General features: G+C 36.0%; 1 protein-coding gene across 7 annotated transcripts in view; it reads right to left on the bottom strand.

Annotated features, from left to right (window-relative positions):
• CEP290 (centrosomal protein 290) overlaps nucleotides 1–19,881 on the bottom strand; it is a 122,584-nt gene that overhangs the window by 10,010 nt on the left and 92,693 nt on the right. For 4 of the 7 annotated variants that reach the window (XR_012156724.2, XM_073327590.2, XM_073327594.2 and 1 more), the window contains 13 exons: nucleotides 19,292–19,399; nucleotides 18,029–18,228; nucleotides 16,859–17,072; nucleotides 16,117–16,254; nucleotides 15,179–15,400; nucleotides 13,404–13,517; nucleotides 10,765–10,910; nucleotides 7,839–7,994; nucleotides 7,221–7,344; nucleotides 4,715–5,371; nucleotides 3,075–3,209; nucleotides 1,897–1,983; nucleotides 244–408 (listed from right to left, as the gene is read on the bottom strand). Coding sequence is in view for 6 of the 7 variants with exons in the window: in XM_073327590.2 (XP_073183691.2) it covers nucleotides 244–408; nucleotides 1,897–1,983; nucleotides 3,075–3,209; nucleotides 4,715–5,371; nucleotides 7,221–7,344; nucleotides 7,839–7,994; nucleotides 10,765–10,910; nucleotides 13,404–13,517; nucleotides 15,179–15,400; nucleotides 16,117–16,254; nucleotides 16,859–17,072; nucleotides 18,029–18,228; nucleotides 19,292–19,399 (2,466 nt within the window). In the remaining variant the exon portion in view is untranslated. The remainder of the gene's footprint in view (nucleotides 1–243; nucleotides 409–1,896; nucleotides 1,984–3,074; nucleotides 3,210–4,714; nucleotides 5,372–7,220; nucleotides 7,345–7,838; nucleotides 7,995–10,764; nucleotides 10,911–13,403; nucleotides 13,518–15,178; nucleotides 15,401–16,116; nucleotides 16,255–16,858; nucleotides 17,073–18,028; nucleotides 18,229–19,291; nucleotides 19,400–19,881) is intronic. The other 3 variants (XM_073327592.2, XM_073327593.2, XM_073327595.2) reach the window with 3 other exon arrangements.

The following is a 19,881-nucleotide window of genomic DNA, read 5'->3' as shown; positions in this document are numbered from 1 at the left end:
GCGGGTTTAGTACTTTGTGGAGGAAGTGCATATGTAAAGCTTTGCTTCTGTGTGGTACAAAGTTCACATTTGTGATTTTTTTTAACTGAAGCAAATTTTTGTGCCAAATAATGTCAATAGGTTTGATTATACATACTACTGAAGATATTTATGTTTTAGGTGAAACACTATTATTCATCAGTTTTCCTAATTAATTTATATATAAGTTGCTACAAAAAATAATAACGAATGATAAATCAGTACCTTTAGCCTCTCATTTTCAAGTTCAAGGCTAACTAGTTTCTCATTAGAGACAACTCCTGGGGCTTTTTTCAGATCTTCGTTTTCTCTCTGCACTTTCTCTACAACCTTTTTCATCAAACCAATGGTTTTTTCTAATTCTGGAATGGTCTTTCCACTTCTACCAGACTACACAGAAAAGACAGGGAAAAAAAAGAAAAGAAAAAAAAAAAGCATAATGAAGTAAATGCTTGAAATTTTAAGTGAGATATCAAATGTGTCTGAAGTCTTGTTTTTTTTTAATCGCTTTGTTGTAAACACACAAAATATGGTAACTATAGTTTGGGATTATAGTTCTGAATCTGAAATTTGTTACCTGCAGGTGGAAGACACAAAGGAGCCCCACTGAAGTCAACAGGCACACATGAAGTCTGTCCATGCACAACAAATTGCAGGATTGGGGATCTAAATTTTTGTGTTATTAAAAGAACTGACACAACATTTATACATTTGGTATGTAAATACATTGTGCTATGAAAATTCTGCATTTATACATACATATTAGCACGGTTCCACTATGCTAATTCCTTTGGAATGTAACACTTGGCCAAGCAAATATGAAGTACTGCATTTCAGTGGATTATCTACTCCCCTTCCTACTTTATTAATATTTTATTAATGCAGGAAAAAAGAGGGAAGGGGAAAAGACTCTACATACAGTAAACTCCAATGTACAATCACTTCAGTAAATTAAGAGAATTTCACTGCTACTTTCCTCTTATCCAGTAAAGGAGGAGGCAGACCTTGTTGCTGCTGAAGTCAAGAAGTGAAGAAACAGTGGCATAGTGTAGGAGGTTAAAGGAATGTGGGGAATCCAGTTATGGCTCCCTGCAGCACTATGCTGACTCCTCTTTACTTCTTGGGAAGCCCAGGGAGCAACAATTGTGGAGGCAGCACACTTCACTCCCTGTACAGTGTAGGAGGCACAAGTGTGGCTCTTACAGTGTTTGCATCTTGTAAGCGTCTCACTTGTGGTTTCATGAGATGTTGGCAATGGAGGAGCAATGTTTCTGCTGCAGCATTTGCTTTCTGGTCTTCTGAGGAATGAAGAAGGGTTTACTTCACACCATTACACTTGCAGTGTACTTGTACTGGTGTGAACGGAATTGAAGACTACATCAATCACTAACATAGGCTTGAGGTAAACTGAAGGTCCACTTATATAATCCTCTTGTATATTAAAAAACAAAATATTTCTCTAATTACAGGTTCCACTTTCTAACAACCTAATCCCATTTGGTTAGCTCTACCAAAAGATTTTCAAATATAGAACGAAATATCATTTTGCATACACTTATGGCTATATTCTCATATTGGTGAAGAGACAGTTTTGCAGGTAACTGTTGTTAATCCAGGTGGCAGACTAAGGACCTGATCCTGCAAAGATTTAAGTAGGTGAGAAACTTTACTAACAGTAATAGCCAATTGACTAGTATCTTGGTTCTTTGATTAAAGTACCAAGATAATAAAATAAGGAGAGGTAACTAAGTGTAAAAACTAACATTTCCCATCTTCTTTTGCTTGATGATAAACATTTCAGTTGTAATTAAACCTTACTAGTAATCTTGTGTATTTCAATCATTTAATTATTCTGAAAAACACAGTAGCATTACTCACCCCTCTAACACTGCCTAGCTTGCGCTCAACTTCTGCTTTCTCTTTTTTGAGAAGCTCACACATTTCTTTCAAGTCACCTACTTGGTCCTAAAGAATACAAATAATAACCATTTTATTTAAGCTTTACTCAATTAACAGGTGAATTTAAACTTTTTTAAATTACAAAAATTTTCATCTTCAGTTAGTTTACTTTGAAAAACATTAAACAAAACCAAAAAATAAGTTCCCCCTTGCCATATAATTCATAACTTGCTACTAACCACCCAGGTTACAAAACCCATGCCCTCTAAATTTGCCCCCATATTTTATTCTTTAATGGAAACATTAAATAATGTTGGTATGCTGCTGATCTTCCATATTAAGTGCATTGTAAAGATCTTAAAAAAAACCCAAACAAAAAAATTATTAGAGAGTATGTGAGAGTTCTGCATGTTTTCTCATAATCTAAATTCTTAGGGTACAGCACAATCTAGCTTCAACTCATATTTTATAACCTAGGAATAATTAAAAAAAAAAAAAACAATACACACACCTTTGTTGATTTTTTCCCAAATTTCCCAGGAAAACTCTACCCTAGTAGGAGAGCTGTCAGTCTGAAATTGGATTGGTTTTTTTGGGCGACAGAGGGTGGGTCAGAAGTTGGGAAAGGGCCAGTTTGAAAACAGGGACTGTAATGGGAAGCTGGCTTCAACTACACTATAGAACAGCGACTATACCACTCCATAATTTATAACATAAAGGGACAAATTTAAAAGGGACCTCTTACCCAGGCACATTTAATGATTAATTTTTAAAATTTTCAAACATTTACGTATGATAAACTGCAGGTACATATTTAGGTCCCTACAATGGGCAGGACTCTGCACATGCACAACTCCATTGACTTTCAAGTGCCTCTCTGAGGCTGCAGGGTTCTACCCTTATGGTACTTATTGCAGGACAGGGGCTTTGGAGTCCACAGCTATAAGTAGATATGTTTACTTGAAAGACTAGGCCTTACAGGTGGCTTCTGAAATCTGCCCCCAGTGTATTTGGTTTTCTATATATTTACATCAAATGTATATAGTATGTATGGAATATGTATTAGTACAACAGAGTTCACAGAAGTTTGGTTTTTTTTAAATGTACATTTACATTCTCAATGAGCCTTTAAAATGTGTTATATGCTAAAAAAATACCTTTAATCTTGGCAGATCTTTATTAGCCTGCTCTAGCTGGAATCTTAGTTCAACATTTTCAGATGATAATCTCAAATTTTCTTTCTGAAGCTCCTGTTGTCTTTGACACTGATCATCTGATCCTATTCCTGATGTCTTAAGAAAGGGAAGGAACAGAATAAAATATTATTAAATGTTGAGGTATTAATCCTTACATTAGTTACACTGGATAAAGATCAATAATCTGGGCAATAACATTACATTCCATATTGAAACAAAGTGTTTATACAGCAAGATACCTTCTTATAGAGTTCACCCTTCAGTATTTTTTTACCACATTAAAGTTAAAAAAGCAGATAGAGAAAGCTAATGTGGACCTTTGACTCAACTTCTTCCTTTAATTCCTTTATGAACATTTTAAAAATTTGCTTTAATTAAGTGAAGTGAAGGTATAAAACAGTATAAACTTCTGTTCAGCAAAAATAAACACTGATTTTTGAAATCTCAAAATCTAGTAAGTGAAAAAATTCCAGGGTTCTAAACAGGGTTACTGTACTTGTGAATAGCATCTATTTTAGAGCCACCTTCTGATACATTTAGTCACACTGATAGCACTTCACACTATAATCAGTCCCCCACTGAAGTCAGATCATTCAGACTCAAGTGTATCTCAACAGGAAAAGGGTATCTGAATCTGGTCCCTAGTAATACCTAGCTTTTATACATCACTTTTCATCTATTGATCTTAATAAAGGAGGCAAGCATTATTATCCGTATTTTCACAAAGGGGAAACAGACACAGAGGTGAAGTGATTTGCCCAAGGTCACCCAGAGCATCAGTGGCAGAGCCAGGAATAGAAGCCAGGTCCTTTGAGTACCAGTTCACTGCTGTGACTACTAGACCGTACTGTAACTATCCATCTAGGTATTTTGTATCAAATTCATTACCACAGAATTTGAGCACTGAGTAAGATGAACAAATGCAATAATTAATAAAAGATACATGTAATTATTTCTTGTATACTTTTACAGAGACTCAACTTTGAATCAGCTATAAATTGTCACTAGCCAAGAGACTCTGTTAGTATAATTTATGCGAAGTTAGTCTCAGAAGAAAAAGAAAAATCCCAAGAACCTTTTCTCTTTTTCAACAGGATCAAACTGCTTGGATTAAAAAAAACAAAAAAAATACCTAAAAAAATCTGAACAAGGAAACAAAAAACTCCACATTTGGCCCCATTCTGCAAATATGTGCAAGGATCTTACTCTCACAAGATTACAACATGAGTAGAGATAAGGCAGTAAAAACTAAGGATGGTCTCCCTTGAAATAAATATAAAATAAAAATAGAAACCTGCAAAAATAAAATAAAGAAACTCTGATAATTTCACAAATAATTAGAATTAAGTATCACCAATAAAAACATGGGGGAATAAAGTAACTGCCTCACTAGTAAAATATATTCTCTCTAATAAATATAAAAGATATTGTCACAACACACACTGCTAAAGAAGCACAAAGCAGGAAGATAATAAAAAAACTAAATACGTATCAGGAAACAAACTATTCTACAATAAACATTTTAGTCTATATAATTTATACATACAAACAATGCAGCTAATAGGGAAATGAAGGATTAAAGAACTGCTATAGTGCCAAACCTGGGGCATTTCACAAAGTCCTGGGGTTTGTTCAGTCCCCTCTGTATCAGGTTGGTGATTTCCACTTGTATCTTCTTCAGTGTGTTTATCCACTCCATTATTAATTTTTAAATTTTCTGGCTCATAACCATTAGGTTGATTAGAAGGCTCCCCTGAATCAGACTGATTGCAGCTCATTGCATCAGCACAAGATTCTGCTCTACTTCCTTCATTGTTATTAGTTGATTGCTTGCATACTTTTTGCTTCCCTTCTTTCTCTCCATCATGTTCTTCATTAACTTCACCCTCTTCAGGGCCTGTTACATTTTCTTGGTCATCACTGATACCCTCGTCATCCGCTTCAGTTTTCAGAGAGCTACTCCTTTTGCCTTTTGATCCTACCCTAGAATTATTTGAATTCGCATGTTTTTCATAATGTTCAGGTTCCTGTTCTGGAGTTAATTCAGTAATTGCATCTTCAGCAGCCTGATGGCATTGATCAGTAATGTTTGCACCCTCATCTATTCCATTGCCACCTGTAATACTAATAGTGGGTTGGTGTTTTACTTTGCCCTTAGTTGAAGCAGTTTTCTTCCATGGATATTTCAAATGCTTGTATTTACTGACATTGTTAGCAAAAGAGGAATTAATCAATGCAGCTGTGTCATATGCAGCGCTCTGTTTGAAGCAGAAGAAAAGAGTAATAAAGCATGAAAAGAAAAGAGGTAGACAGTAAAAGCAATAAGACAGCACACCTATATATAACATCATGTCCACTTGTGGCAGGTTTAATAAGAATCAGATAATTTGACATTAGGAATACAGAGAACCGTGTGTGTAAGAGACCGTGTAGCCAAAACCAAGCTCATTATCTCCTCTCCAATTTTCCATGCTGTGGACAACACAGCATCCTCCCAGTCTCTCAGTCTCACAAAGCTGGATAATCGTTGACTCCTTGTCTTCTCCCTACACATTTAGGGTGTTAACAATAGTGCTATTTCTATTTGCAGAACATTTAAAAGAGCTGGAGCTTCTTCTCTATCCTAAATACTAAAAATACTCTTGTTTATGCGTGGTCAGTGTGTCACAGACATGCCCAAGCATGCGCTGTCAGGTGCATTACATCTGTGTCCAACCATTTTCTTGATATTACACAGACGGGTCTTGTGTGGTCTCTGCCGAAAGCAAAGAACTACCTGACTGTTGTGTTTATTACAAGATGTTTGTATGGTAAACAATTTTAGAGTGATATAACCTGTAGGATATTGTGTTCCAAATCTGTTGTGAGTGAAACCTATCACCTGAGGAGTGGGAGTCTGACAGCAGACTCAAGCAATATAAGAAAAATGAACATTCATGGAGACAGCCTATGGTTACTGTCAGGACTAGATGAAGGCTGGAGATTTGCAAAGACAAATGAACCCCGAGAGAGTTCTGAGAAGAGGGGGCCCTCTTGGCTAAGAGACAACCGCCTACTGTAAAAGAACGGGAGAAACGGCCCTAGCGGTTATCCATTATAGGAGAAAACTGACATCAGGAAGCAGAGGTCTTATGAACGGTGAATCCCAGCTTTATGGGCTGGACAAGACTGAAAGACTGACCATTGGATGCGAAATACCTTATTTAGACAGGTTAGAAAGTAACTTGTTAATAAGTATAGACTACAGATTGTGTTTTTTGTTTTTAATTTTACCTGTAAGGAGAGGTTACTCATCTTGTGCAATAGCTGGAATTCTTCAAGACGTGTCCGTAGGGGTGCTCCTCTTCAGGTGCAAGCCCAACAGAGGGAGGGCTGCAGCCACTCCGCCCTTTATGCCCTTACAAGGAAGCACAGGGCACATGTACAGCCCTGGCAGACATTGCTATTAAAAAAAAAAAAATCTGATCTTGCGCATGAGGTGCACGCACACGAACAGTGGGATCCACACTGATACACATTCAAAGAAGAATCATTTATTTCCAACAGCCACAGCCAGCTTTGTATCTTCTTCCATGCTGTGCCCTAAACTGTCCTCCATCTTATTGTGCCAGTTCCCTGTTCTATTCAAAAGGAAATCCCTCCTAAACAAGCATTTCTGTGAGGTTCCAAACACTAGCCAATGCTAGGTAATAAATAATGAAAGGGGGAAAAAAAAAACACCCCTACACTAAGCCAAGACCTTCTTCTGAGTCTCCCAGTGTGTCTTGCCTTTATATGTCTTTTAGACTGTAAGACCTCTGAGGTAGAGAGTGTCTGTCCTCTCTGTTTATAGCACTAAGCACATCTTTCTTCCTTCTAACCACATAACGTTTATGAAAAACAGTAACACATTTTAGTTCTTAGAATTTAAAAAAAAAATGCTAAACATTATTGCCATAGGTTAATAAAGGAGAAAAAAGTTAATTTTTTCAGATGCTGTATTGGATGATTGCAACCTAAAATAAAATGGACCAAATACTACAGAATAATAGATGGATGATAAATATGTCCTTGAGCAGGAGATGCATTCAATTTTCAATTTGGGTAATAACAAAGTTGGTTGCTTACCGAAGGTCTTGAAAATGTGTCTCTTGAAAACTGTCTCTCCAATGCATGAAGCTTTTCCTGCAAATATTGATTTTTTAAATGTAACTCTTCTACCACAGAATCTCGTGGGAGAGCTTGTTGTGTTCTGTATCAAAAATAAAGAAGTGAACGTTTGTTATTAATGCAGGAAAGCATCCTTTAATGTAAATCAAGTATGGACTTCTGCTTTCCTAGACTGAAGATTTTACTATCTTGTGTTAGATAAATGTAGCTATACTAAATCAATTTTATTTATATAAACTGAATTAAATAAACACCATAATCCAGGAATTTGGCATAGTATTCAGCCTTAAGAAGTCCTAAGAGTCTATTTTCTCTTGATGTTTATGTGAAATTTCTGTTACCAATAATGGTGCATTATGCATATACACTGAAAATGTAACAGGTTTCCAAAACTTGAGAGAAAAAAAACTAGAGCTAAGGTGTTATAGTTGAACTAACGACAACTGTGTTTTCACTTTTATGCACAGGGAGCCAGCTTCTGTGAATTAATTCCTTGAAGAATAAACCCAAAATGTATTTAAGGGGAAAAATTGTAAGCTTTCCAAATGGGGTCTCTCCTTTTGAAACAACTCTTACCTCATATGAGCAATTTCATTTTCTAAGTCTATATTCCGTTTTCTTAGTTCTTCCAGCTCTTTCTCTGACTCTGACGCCCGCACTCCCACAACATGGTCAACAGTAATACTGCTGGTCTTGAGTTTCTTTTGTAAAGCAATTTTCTCTTTATCAGCTCTGCAACATTCAATTTGTTTTTACTAAAATCTTGGTACATTTGTTTACCAATCTGCTTCATCTGAAAGTGAACAGTATTTCATTCGAAAGATTCTAGACCTGCAATCCAATTGCTCATTGAACGTTTCTTGATATAAATGACCTTAAAAATGGACATTTTTCTAGTTTCTCATAAAAGAATATTGAGTGAATATTGTACATTTCACAAATCACTTGCAGGTTTTGCTTAAGCATTCATTAATATTTTATATTTATGTAACCTTTTACAAAAACAGAAAGCCTAAGTAAAGCACAGCTAGTGAAAGGAATTTACAAATTTATATAATTCTTGTTATTCTTTTGTTACTTTTAATCTCTTGAATTCTAGGTCAGTGAAAATTTTTCTGTGACTACATTGAAAACATGGTTAAATGAAATAAACACATCTTTTCTGGAGTTTTGCTGAAAAAGTCTTGGTCATCACAATGCTGGAGGTGTCAGAACACTGCAGATTAACACAGCTGCTAATTCTAGCAGTCTGATGAAACTAAACGTAAGAAAAGTCTGTCTTCACCTGCAGCTGGTGCTTCTTTGACTGTGCTAAAAACAAATTATTAATAGGGCTGTCGATTAATCACAGTTAACTCACACGATTAACTCAAAAACATTCATCACAATTAAAAAAAATAATAGTGATTAATCACAGTTTTAATTGCGCTATTAAACAATAGAATACCAACTGAAATTTATTAAATATCTTGGATGTTTTTCTACATTTTCATATATATTGTATTCTGTGTTGTAATTGAAATCAAAGTGTATACTATTTTTATTACAAATATTTTCACTGTAAAAATGATAAAAGAAATAGTATTTCTCATTTCACCTCATACAAGTACTGTAGTGCAATCTCTTTGTTGTGAAAGTGCAACTTACAAATGTAGATTTTTTTTGTTACATAACTGCATGCAAAAACAAAACAATGTAAAACTTCAGGGCCTACAAGTCCACTCAGTCCTACTTCTTGTTCCACCAATCACTAAGACAAACATAGGAGATAATGCTGTCCTCTTCTTATTACAGTGTCACCAGAAAGTGAGAACAGGCATTTGCATGGCACTGCTGTATCCAACACTGCAAGGTATTTACGTGCCAGATACGCTGAACATTCGTGTGCCCCTTCATGCTTCGGAGTTACCAATGTGAGATTTCTAAAGATAGCTACAGCACTTGACCCAAGGTTTAAGAATCTGAAGTGACTTCCAAAATCTGAGAGGGACAAGGCGTGGAGCATGCTTTCAGAAGTCTTAAAAGAGCAACACTCCGATGAGGAAACTACAGAACCCAAACCACCAAAAAAGAAAATCAACCTTCTGCTGGTGGCATCTGACTCAGATAATGAAAATGAACAGGTATCTGTCTGCACTGCTGTCATAAATATAAAGGGAAGGGTAAACACCTTTAAAATCCCTCCTGGCCAGAGGAAAAACCTTTCACCTGTAAAAGGTTAAGAAGACAGGATAACCTCACTGGCACCTGACCAAAATGACGAATGAGGAGACAAGATACTTTCAAAGTTGGGGGTGGGGAGGGAAACAAAGGTTCTCTCTCTCTCTCTCTGTTGTTTTTTGCCAGGAACAGAAAAGAAATGGAGTCTTAGAACTTAGTAAGTAATCTAGTTAGATATGTGTTAGATTCTGTTTTGTTTGAATGGCTGATAAAATAAGTTGTGCTGAATAGAATGTATATTACTGTTTTTGTGTCTTTTTGTAACTTAAGGTTTTGCCTAGAGGGATTCTCTATGTTTTGAATCTGATTACCCTGTAAGGTATTTACCATCCAGATTTTACAGAGGTGATTCTTTTACTTTCTCTTCAATTAAAAGTAAGGTGTTTACCCTTCCCTTTATATTTATGACAACTGCTTTGGATTGTTATCAAGCAGAACCAGTCACCCAGCATGGATACATGTCCCCTGGAATGGCGGTTGAAGCATGAGGGACATATGAATCTTCAGTGCATCTGCCATGTAAATATCTTGCGATGACGGCTACAACAGTGCCATGAAAATGCCTGTTCTCACTTTCAGGTGACATCATAAACAAGAAGCGGGCAGCATTATGTCCTGCAAATGTAAACAAACTTGTTTGTCTGAGCGATTGACTGAACAAGAACTTGCAAGCTCTAAAATTTTACATTGTTTTATTTTTGAATGCAGGTTGTTTTTTTAACATAATTCTACATTTGTAAGTTCAAATTTCACGATAAAGAGACTGCACTACAGTACTTGTATTAGGTGAACTAAAGAATACTATTTCTTTTGTTTTTATACAGTGCAAATACTTGTAAACAAAAATAAATATAAAGTGAGCACTGTACACTTAGTATTCCGTATTGTAATTGAAATCAATATATTTGAAAATGTGGAAAACATCCAAAAATATTTTAAAATGGTATTCTATTAACAGTGCAATTAATTGTGATTAATTTTTTTAATTGCTTGACAGCCCTAATTATTAATAGAGAACTTAGAAACAGTCTTTGAGCAAAACTAATTTAATTAGTAAAATAATGTCAGCTCCTACAGAAAACAGGATACTAGAATAGCTAGAAACATAAAGGCAGCTTGCTGCTTAAAAATAAGCTACCCCTTGTAGTCTCAACAGGAATGTAAATTGTAAATTATATTTTTTAATATAATAAAACTGTTACAATATTTTTGTAACCAACAAACCAAGTTTTCTTTATTTTTATCATCAGTTTAGAAATATGTCTAATTAAAATCAACTCACTTGGAATAAAGTTCCTTTAATGTACTGAACTGTTTTGTTAAAGCGTCCATTTCCTTCTCCTTTTCTTTTAGTTTGTTCCGCATCCCTTCCATTCTGGCTTGCCATTTTTTACCCTCTTCCCACCTAGCTATTTCTTCTCTAGAGCTCTGTAAAACATTCAAAAAGAAGTAACATTTCCTTTTGGTCTAGTTTAACACCACAGAACAAGAAACAAGTTAGACTAGCACTATTTGATTAAAAGTTCCTGTTTAAAAATTTTAAACAAAAATAGATGTTTAAATATAGCAATTATTAGGAGGTGATTGGTGCATATACTGCGTGTTATGAAATCTGATGCACAATCTGGTACATCTGAATGCTACCAGAGAATCGTTCTGTAAAATTAAACATTCACTTTACAAGGAAGGACTGAAACATTTTTATGAGATCCAAAGTTAGGGATGCTTACACAATATATTCTCCCACTTTGAAACAAGTTAATGGAAGACAGGAGAAAAGATCATGATGTTATTCTGTTCTAATTATAATATCTACAGCAGACCTCTCTTTCCTCCTCCAACTCACCAAGAGCTCAGACACCCCTGCAGTAACATAGTTGCTGGTCCAGTGGTGATTTTAAACTCACTTTCTGTCATAGAAAAATGAATTTCTATTTAATAGTCCCAATTCAGTTTTTATAACAGAAAATGAGGTAAGATTTTATGACAAATGGTTATTGAAAAAGCTAAGCTAAAGTTTTTTTTTACAGGTGGCAATGAAGTTTTTTGTCCTGGAGTCCCTCACCTCCCTTAGGTGATCCTCTCTCCTTTCTTTTCCACATCCACTTTAAACTTTTACTGTTACCTACAAAACAAATTGGGATCTGATTCAGAAGAAAACAGGGGGGTGGGGGTTGATTATTTTTCCTAGCATTTAATAGGATTTAGTATTTTATTTGGGTCATGAGATCCCAGCTGTGCAATGTTGAGAGTTGGTGGATAGCTGTCCTAGCACAAAAAAGATCAAAGTGATTACCTGGAGCATGTCTTTTGAAAATCAGTGAACTGGATTCAGTGAATCAGATTTCATAGTGAGAAACAAAATCCTGAAACCTTAACTGTGGAGTCAGGAGTGTAAGTGGTTATTTAGCAACTGAAACAGTGATCCCCTATGATAAAGCCCCTACCCCCTGCAAAATTCAAAGTTATGACCAACGTTCCAATCCTGCGGAAACGTGTGCATGTGATGTGCATATGTCATTTCAGAATTGGCCACCAAGACTGAATCGGAAAGTGATGTTGAATAATATCAAACAGCATAAAATGTCTAGAAAAGTTAGGTATAATTTGCATTAGTTTGGATCAACCACTTCAATTACTTGTTGGAAATTTATTCTTCCACTGATTAATAATCCTCTCGCTACAAACATGTATAAGTAATTTCAAGAACTAAAAACATTCTTTACCATGAGGCTGGCAAAAGAGAAATAATTGTAAGAACTCAAAGTGGTTTTATACCCAAGATTCAGTCTGCAGAACCAATACGTAACATACATAAATATCTGCTCTGCATAGGCACACCCTTACTCCTTAAGAAACTCCCACTCAAGTCAATGGGCCACGGCATGGATACAAGGAACTACATACAGACAAAAAACAATGAGGAGTACTTGTTTTTGCTGATACAGACTAACAAGGTTACCACCCTGAAACTTATATACAGACAGTCTCGCTGAATTCAATGGAATTCCATTTGAGAGTAGGGATCTAGCTGCATGGACTTAGTTGCAGGACCAGGGTCTAAGTGTATTTGTTATTTTTAATTCCATACATACATATGTAGAACATTTACAAATACATTAATGCTATGGAAATTAAAATAAAACTATAAAATAAAACTAATAAAACTAAAAATTTATTTTATATATACACACACACACACATCCATAGTACAAGACAAAAATACATCTCAAACACTAGCAATTTACGTACAGTGCCTCAAACTTATCTAATGGGAATTGTAAGCTCTTGCTTAAAATCATCTTGAATATTTAAAATGACACTGAATGCAGTTTGAGAACAAAACATGTATTTTGCTCCAGTCTGCTTTACTAGGTACCAAGACAAGACACTAATCTGCTACCATAACAGCAGAAAACAAACAAGAGACTGAACAAACTCTTCCTTCGCCAGTCAGAATCTATCATCTGCAGAGATATCCATTAGGAAATGTATCTTTTTGAAGGGACACCATCCATTTAAAAAAAAAAAAAAATCAATTTTTTGTCTCAAAATGCTTTTAAACTGCTATAGTTACAAGCAACACCATAGGCTGCTACCATTGAAAGAAATTGTTTTTCAGTTTCTTTACTTTATGAATTCGACAACACTTTATATGCAGTTAGTTACTGTTATCTTGTACAGTCGAGTCAGTTTCCTAAATTTTTTGTACAGATTTTGTATTCAGCAAGAAGGGAAGGGAAAATATTAATAAAATATAGGAATATGTGATTATAACATCAGAAAAATTGGTAAGGGGAATCAGGAGCAGGTGAAATTTCTGAAGCCACTTCTGATTTGTTGTTTTTCTTAAACTGGGTAGATTTCAAGTTGATGGTGTCCCTTTCAATACCACAAATTAAATGATGCTTCGTCACATACCTTGTCTTCTTTTAAACTTTTCTTTTCTACCTCCTCACTCTTTTCAACTTCACTTTCAAGCTTTTTAATCTTTTTCTGAAGTTCATCAATACATTTTTGTTCATCAGCTTTGCTCTGAAAAATTATGATTATCTTTACAGCTTAATGATCACCATTTAGATACTTTCCTACTTTTTTCCCCACTGGGATAAATATAGAAACTAAATATTGACTAATTTATTCATTTTAACAGAAGTGCTTCGAACAAATGGTACAATTTAGGTTATAAAGTGTCTCTTTAAAGATTACAACTACTATTTAAGTGTTAGATTGTTACTTCGTATTCTGTCATGAGTAATGGACTCAAAAAATGTTTAACTATTGCTGTTTTAAATTTAATAAGGGTTAGGTATTAAATTGCTGTAAATTACTATGACTCTTTTGAAACAGATAAGTTCACACAACTTGGTTTAAAGCAGTGGTTCTCAAAGCTGGTCCGCCGCTTGTTCAGGAAAAGCCCCTGGCGCGCCATACTGGTTTGTTTACCTGCCGTGTCCGCAGGTTCGGCCGATCACGGCTCTCGCTGGCCACGGTTCGCTGCTACAGGCCAATGGGGGCTGTGGCAAGTGGCGTGGGCCAAGGGATGTGCTGGCCACCCTTCCTGCAGCCCCGATTGGCCTGGAGCTGCGAACCGCGGCCAGTGGGAGCCGCGATCAGCTGAACCTGCGGACGTGGCAGGTAAACAAACCGGTGCGGCGCGCCAGGGGCTTTCCCTTAACAAGTGGTAGACAGGCTTTGAGAACCACTGGATTAAAGGACACATACCTGAGAATTTAATAGTATGTGAAATGTCTACTTGCAAATTTAGAAATGAAAAAAGAATGGATACTTAGACAGAAAAACTGTTACTTAGAACTATTTTTCTACAGAGCACAGACAATATACAGACTTTTTAAACATTTTAAGACCATGGTCATTTGACAAAAATAAACTAGTACTAGTACTTTCTGCTTAAATTTATGAGAGGAATCCAACTGGAGACTGCTGGGAACTGCATTACCAGTAGCAAAAAATGATCTACTACATATAGCTTGTATTGAGAAGAGGAGAATAGAAGAGAGTAAATAAAATGTCAGGTCCTAGAAAAACAGTATGTCCATGGAGGGAATACGTAATTGAAGTTGTGGATTGACCAGGGCACGTACAAAAACAAAACAAAGACAAAGGGAAATATTTAAAGCGGACTGCAACTTTGTTAATTTTTAATTAACTGTAACTGGAAGTTGAAGCTAAACCCTCTCAGAAAACCACAAAGCATTTACTTGGGTCTAGTATGGTATTAAATGATCTCATTACCATATAACTAATACCTAGGGTTGGACCTTTTCAGCCTATATACCTCGGTTTTAGCTCACCTTTGAATCTTCTTGACCTCCTACAGCGAGACGAAAGGAGAGTCCCCTCAGTTTGCAAAAACTTAAGGTCTCCCCTTCTTCGTACAGGCTGTGAGTTCTACAAGCCATCTCCTGGGTCTTTCATTCATCTTTACCTCAGGGAGCTGGTCTCTTTCAGCCTCTTACCCACATTTGACATCTGCAACAGAGGATGCCAGCCAATAGCTAGGTGGCACCCCCACTACACTGTCTGGTATCTGCTGCCTCCAATCTCAAAATTCTCCTCACCATGTATTGGTCCCTCTGCTTGATAATCATATTCAGTCTTCCAAAAACATTACAGCCATTAGAGAATATTTGACTGAATCCCTAGATTTTTACACTAATAAAAACTAAGCTCACCTGAATGCTGTTTGTTAGTCTTTTTATCCGCTTTTTCAGTTCTTCATTTTCATTTTCCATTTCTTCTTTTTCTCTTAGCCCTTTAGTAATGGCTTTTTGCTTTTTTTGAAGTTCTTGATTTAAATCATCCATCTCATCTAATAAAGAACGCTCTCTAGTTTTACTTACTTTAAGGGCATCTTTGAATTTTGTAAGTTGCTCATTTAATTCCTCTATATGAATCTATAAAAATAAATTTAAAAAAGTGTTATTCAGGGTTGCCAACTAATTAAAACATATTGAGGTTAAGCAGGTATATTTCCTGGATTCCACAGACATTTCTCAAATCAGTTATTTCATATATTGTCAACTATATTTAAGTAATCTGTAAAGTAAAGTAAAATATGTTTAAATAATCACTTAGAAGATAATTTGTAAATTCCTATAAATCTGTTGATATGTTTAAGTAGCAAAAAGTCAGTCTGAAAAACATTTTTAAGTTTAAATTTAAATAAGTAAAACAAAACCAAAATAATCAACTTTTGGGGTGTTTTTCTTTTTACATGGCAAAACCAAATTTATTTTCTGTGTTAAAAAAAAAAGCTGCCTTAGATTGAACCTTTATATATCATGTTTAAGCCTGGTGCAAGTGTTCTGTGCGTAAATTCTAAAATTCTGAAGAAAAAATGTAGGCTAAATAGCAGTACTGCATGTACTTATACATTTCATTTGATTATTTGTTTTAATATTTAAAAACAAATGTACACAGTGGGCCCAACCCAACTGCCAAAAAAGTCAACAGAAAGACTGTCATTGACTTCACTGCGAGTGGTGTCAAACCTCATAACAGTACAACATTCATTATTATAATGCTCAAAATGAAATTATAAACATTGTGTTCTCTTTTTAAATAAGAATACAATGTAGAACACAGTATAAGGAGGTTAATTAGTGCTTACCGTGAGCTCCTTTGTTTGTTTGTCAACAATCTGCTGAACATTCATGTATGCCTCTTTTTGTGATGCTACAGAAATAATCTGCTGTTCAGCATTAGCAGTCATTTCTGCTCGGAGCTCCAAAAGCGCTTTACTCAAAGCCTGAAAATATCAACAAATTCGTTTGGTAAGTAAGCAAGTTGCTGAAAATGAATGTTAAAAAATTGCTAAAGGGAATTAAATTTTACTACCTTTTATGTTAAATTACCCATCTGTATTCCATACTAACAGCACAATTCATATAATCTTTTGGTCTGTTTCCATATGATTTACAATGATAAGCCAGATTCACTGGTATGCTCTGACTGCTTTACAATACTCTGGCAACACAAAAATCACTATAAATGCAGCTTAGTTGGCTAGTTAAACTAAGTTTAAGGCTGTTTTGCATCGCCAGAGTAGCACAAAGCAGCTTAAGTATATCAGTGAATCTGGCTCCACAAATTACAGAGCAGTTAAATTCTATACCAAATTTCAGTCATTTTCTGGTCCTTTTTCTACAGCAGGCTACACAGCCCTAATGAATCTCCATAAAAGGGCATCTTTCAGGTATTCTTTGTCTATCTGTTAAACCCAACAGTGGCACTTCTGAAAAAAAGCTGTGGAAATGTTTGCTATACATAATTTTCATAGTTATTTGGTTTTACATCAACTTCTTGTCTTCATGATAGATGCTAAATAATAAAATAATTTTAAAATTACTTACTTTCTGTTGTTTCTCTTTTAAGGCTAACTGGTTCTTCAACCTTTCCACTAGGTTTTTCATTGTAGTTGTTGGCGCTCTATTATTTGCTTCTTTTTGGGCCTCTAATTCAGTTTTTACTTGCAGCAATTCCTTCTCTATCTCAGATAACAGGTTCCTCAATTCATTTGTTTCATCTTTCATTTTTTTCACTTCAGCTACATGCTTTTCTTCAAGCCTAGTACAACAAAGTAATAAATAGCAGTGTCAAGAAGTACTTTATTTAGTAAGCTCAAGGTGGAATAGAAAAGGCTGAAAAATATTACATGTTTTTGATCATTTCAGCTAAGTTTTTCTTATACAATGGCCTACAAAGGCAAAAGCACACAGAAATCTGGAAATCACAAAAACCTTCTACAAAGTGTGTCTACATAATCCAATTAAAAAAAATCAACTAAAAGTGAAATTAGAGAATTATTGTGGTTCCACTTCCTGAATTAATACCAAACAGTGATCGAATGCACAGCACCAGTGGGACTACTCACATGAGTAAAGCACGCAAGATTAGATAATTTCCTTTTCTTAAACGTATCATTTGGGCTAAATTTTCATGACTTTCATCTCCGTTGCATAGCAAGCTCAATACGTTGTTTAAGATATACAAGAAAATATTTTTGACAGTTCAAAAAACTATGTTCAGTGCACCAAAAAATTCAATTAAAAAGGAAGTGTTCAATAAGGGGACAAATGCAACATTTATAATTGACCACTACATATTCTAAACAACAATTTTCATATGATAGCCTTGATAACAACCCATAAAATAAATATTTTCAAGTTACACTTGTTGGGGGTGGGGGCACTGGGGCTCCCAGCTTCAGTCCCCCGCTGCTCCTGGCTTGTGGGTGTGGGGGAAGAGGTTTGCTGGCTTCAACCCCATGCTGCTCCCAGCTGGGGCTGGAGGGCTGCCAGCTTCAGCCCCGGGGCTCCGCAGTCCCCCTGAAAGGGCTCATGGATCCCTGGTTGAGAAGCGCTGGACTAGATGATCTCCTGAGGTCTCTTCCTACTCTAATCTTCTGTGATTCTAATTCAATAAATGGTCTTAATGACACAGGAATAAATTTTAGACTTGTAGCTGATTGGTCTAATCTAATTATTATCTGAATTGTAATAATTGTATATCTAAACACTTACTGAGCCTTGATGCTTTCAAACTCTCTGATTTTTAATAAAGTAAGTTGTTTTTGTTTCTCCAAATCAAATGATGTTTTCTTTAATCTGCCTAGAAGTAAAGCAATAGAGTTGTCCTGTTCTGCTACTGTTTGTTCCATCTCAGCCAGACGAATGAAATGTTTGTTGGTGGGAACTGATAAAGAAGGTTTTTTCATTAACTCCTATAAAAACAGAAAAATCATTCATATTAAATATTCTACATCTTATACAGCAAAGTGCTGCAATTATTTCATTATGTTAAATTTGATCCCAAACATAACCAAGCAGCAACATTTACACTATATTTTATAACCAGTGATGTGACTCAACACTGTACCCATATGTTAGTCACACTGAACGTTGGTAAATGGTCTCTGTATCTGAAGAATAGTTATATAACTGGTTAAATATAGGTGGTCAGTCTTTGAGAAACAGTGTCAAAAGCAAACCTTCAATTAGGATGGAGCTTATTTTATTTACTGTAGGACAGCGGTTCTCAAACTTTAGCAACCCAAGGGCCCCCATTTTGATTTAAAACTTTTCACAGACTCCCAAGCTCCCCACCCTAGGCTCCGCCCCCACTCCACCCCTTCCCCCAATGCCCCACCGCACCTCTTCGCTCTCCCAGCTCCATCCTTGCCCCTCCTCTTCCCTGCCTCTTTCTTTCCCCTCCCCAGAGTGTGCTCCATCCCCACTCCTCCTTTCCAGAGCCTCCTGCATGTCGCTGAATAGCTGTTCCCCGGCGTGCAGGAGCTGCTGGGGGGGGAGGGGAGAGGAGCAGTTGAGGGAGGGAGGGAGGGAGGAAGGGGGAGGAGTTGAGCAGTGAGGCCCGCAGATGCCCTGGAATACCCTTGTGGACCCCCAGGGGTCCGTGGACCCCAACTTCAGAAACGCTCCTGTAGAATATTAAAAAAGGAGAGAGAAAATGGAAGACATCAACCTCCCCATGGGCTCTCTATAGAATAGGACACGTTGAATTATGCACTTATATACACAAGTACCAAATGTGTTGATTGACCCTTATTTCCTTACTCATCTTTCTCAAATTCTTTCAATTTCATCTTCATACAATAATAGTGTAATGATAGTCTTACTCATTTATCTTCCTGTTTATACTATCTTGAACTGAAAAACTGCTCCTCTGGTATGGAGGATTAACATAATTTTCAAAATTTACAAAAAACAAAACATACAAACAAATATACAATACTGAACAAAACAATCCCCCATCCCAAACAAACCTACCAAAGCAGTTTGTTTGAATTTATTAAGTGAATTATCAGCTTGCAAATCTAGCTTCTGATGTAGAACCTGGAGGTGGTCTTCATGTTTCTTTGCGATTTCCTCTTGCTCCTATTAGCACAAAATGAACACATTTTCTTATTTCATGTATACATGCATGATACTCCAGAAATCCATGGAACTGCTGAACTTTCCATGCTAATTACTTGAGTCTTTGAAATAGAATCTGAGTTGAGGAAATCCCATCACTGGCAAGCAAATATAAGCACTAAGGAGTTAAAGTAATTTCATTATCCTGGCAAATTTTTCTAGGAGAGAAAAAAAAAAAGTAACTGACCAAAACTACATGAATGCAATGTTAAATTAAGCCTCTCAGTATGTTCAGATTTAAGTCATAGTATTACATTTTTCTGGAAGTGTGCAAATACCCAGAAAGAGACAATTTTCCCTTCTTTAATTCTCAAACGGCAAGACAAAGCTTGGAGTTTGTAACATTCTGTACTCTCACTAGTGTTGTGTACATAGGCAGCACATCAATCATAGGACACTCCTTATTCAGTCAGGTTTCAGAGTAACAGCCTTGTTAGTCTGTA

The sequence above is a fragment of the Lepidochelys kempii genome, chromosome 1 (genome assembly GCF_965140285.1).
Source record: "Lepidochelys kempii isolate rLepKem1 chromosome 1, rLepKem1.hap1, whole genome shotgun sequence".
In the NCBI taxonomy this organism is placed as follows: domain Eukaryota; kingdom Metazoa; phylum Chordata; order Testudines; family Cheloniidae; genus Lepidochelys; species Lepidochelys kempii.
Note: the sequence above shows the minus strand (reverse complement) of the source record. Positions and strands in the feature narration are given on the sequence as shown.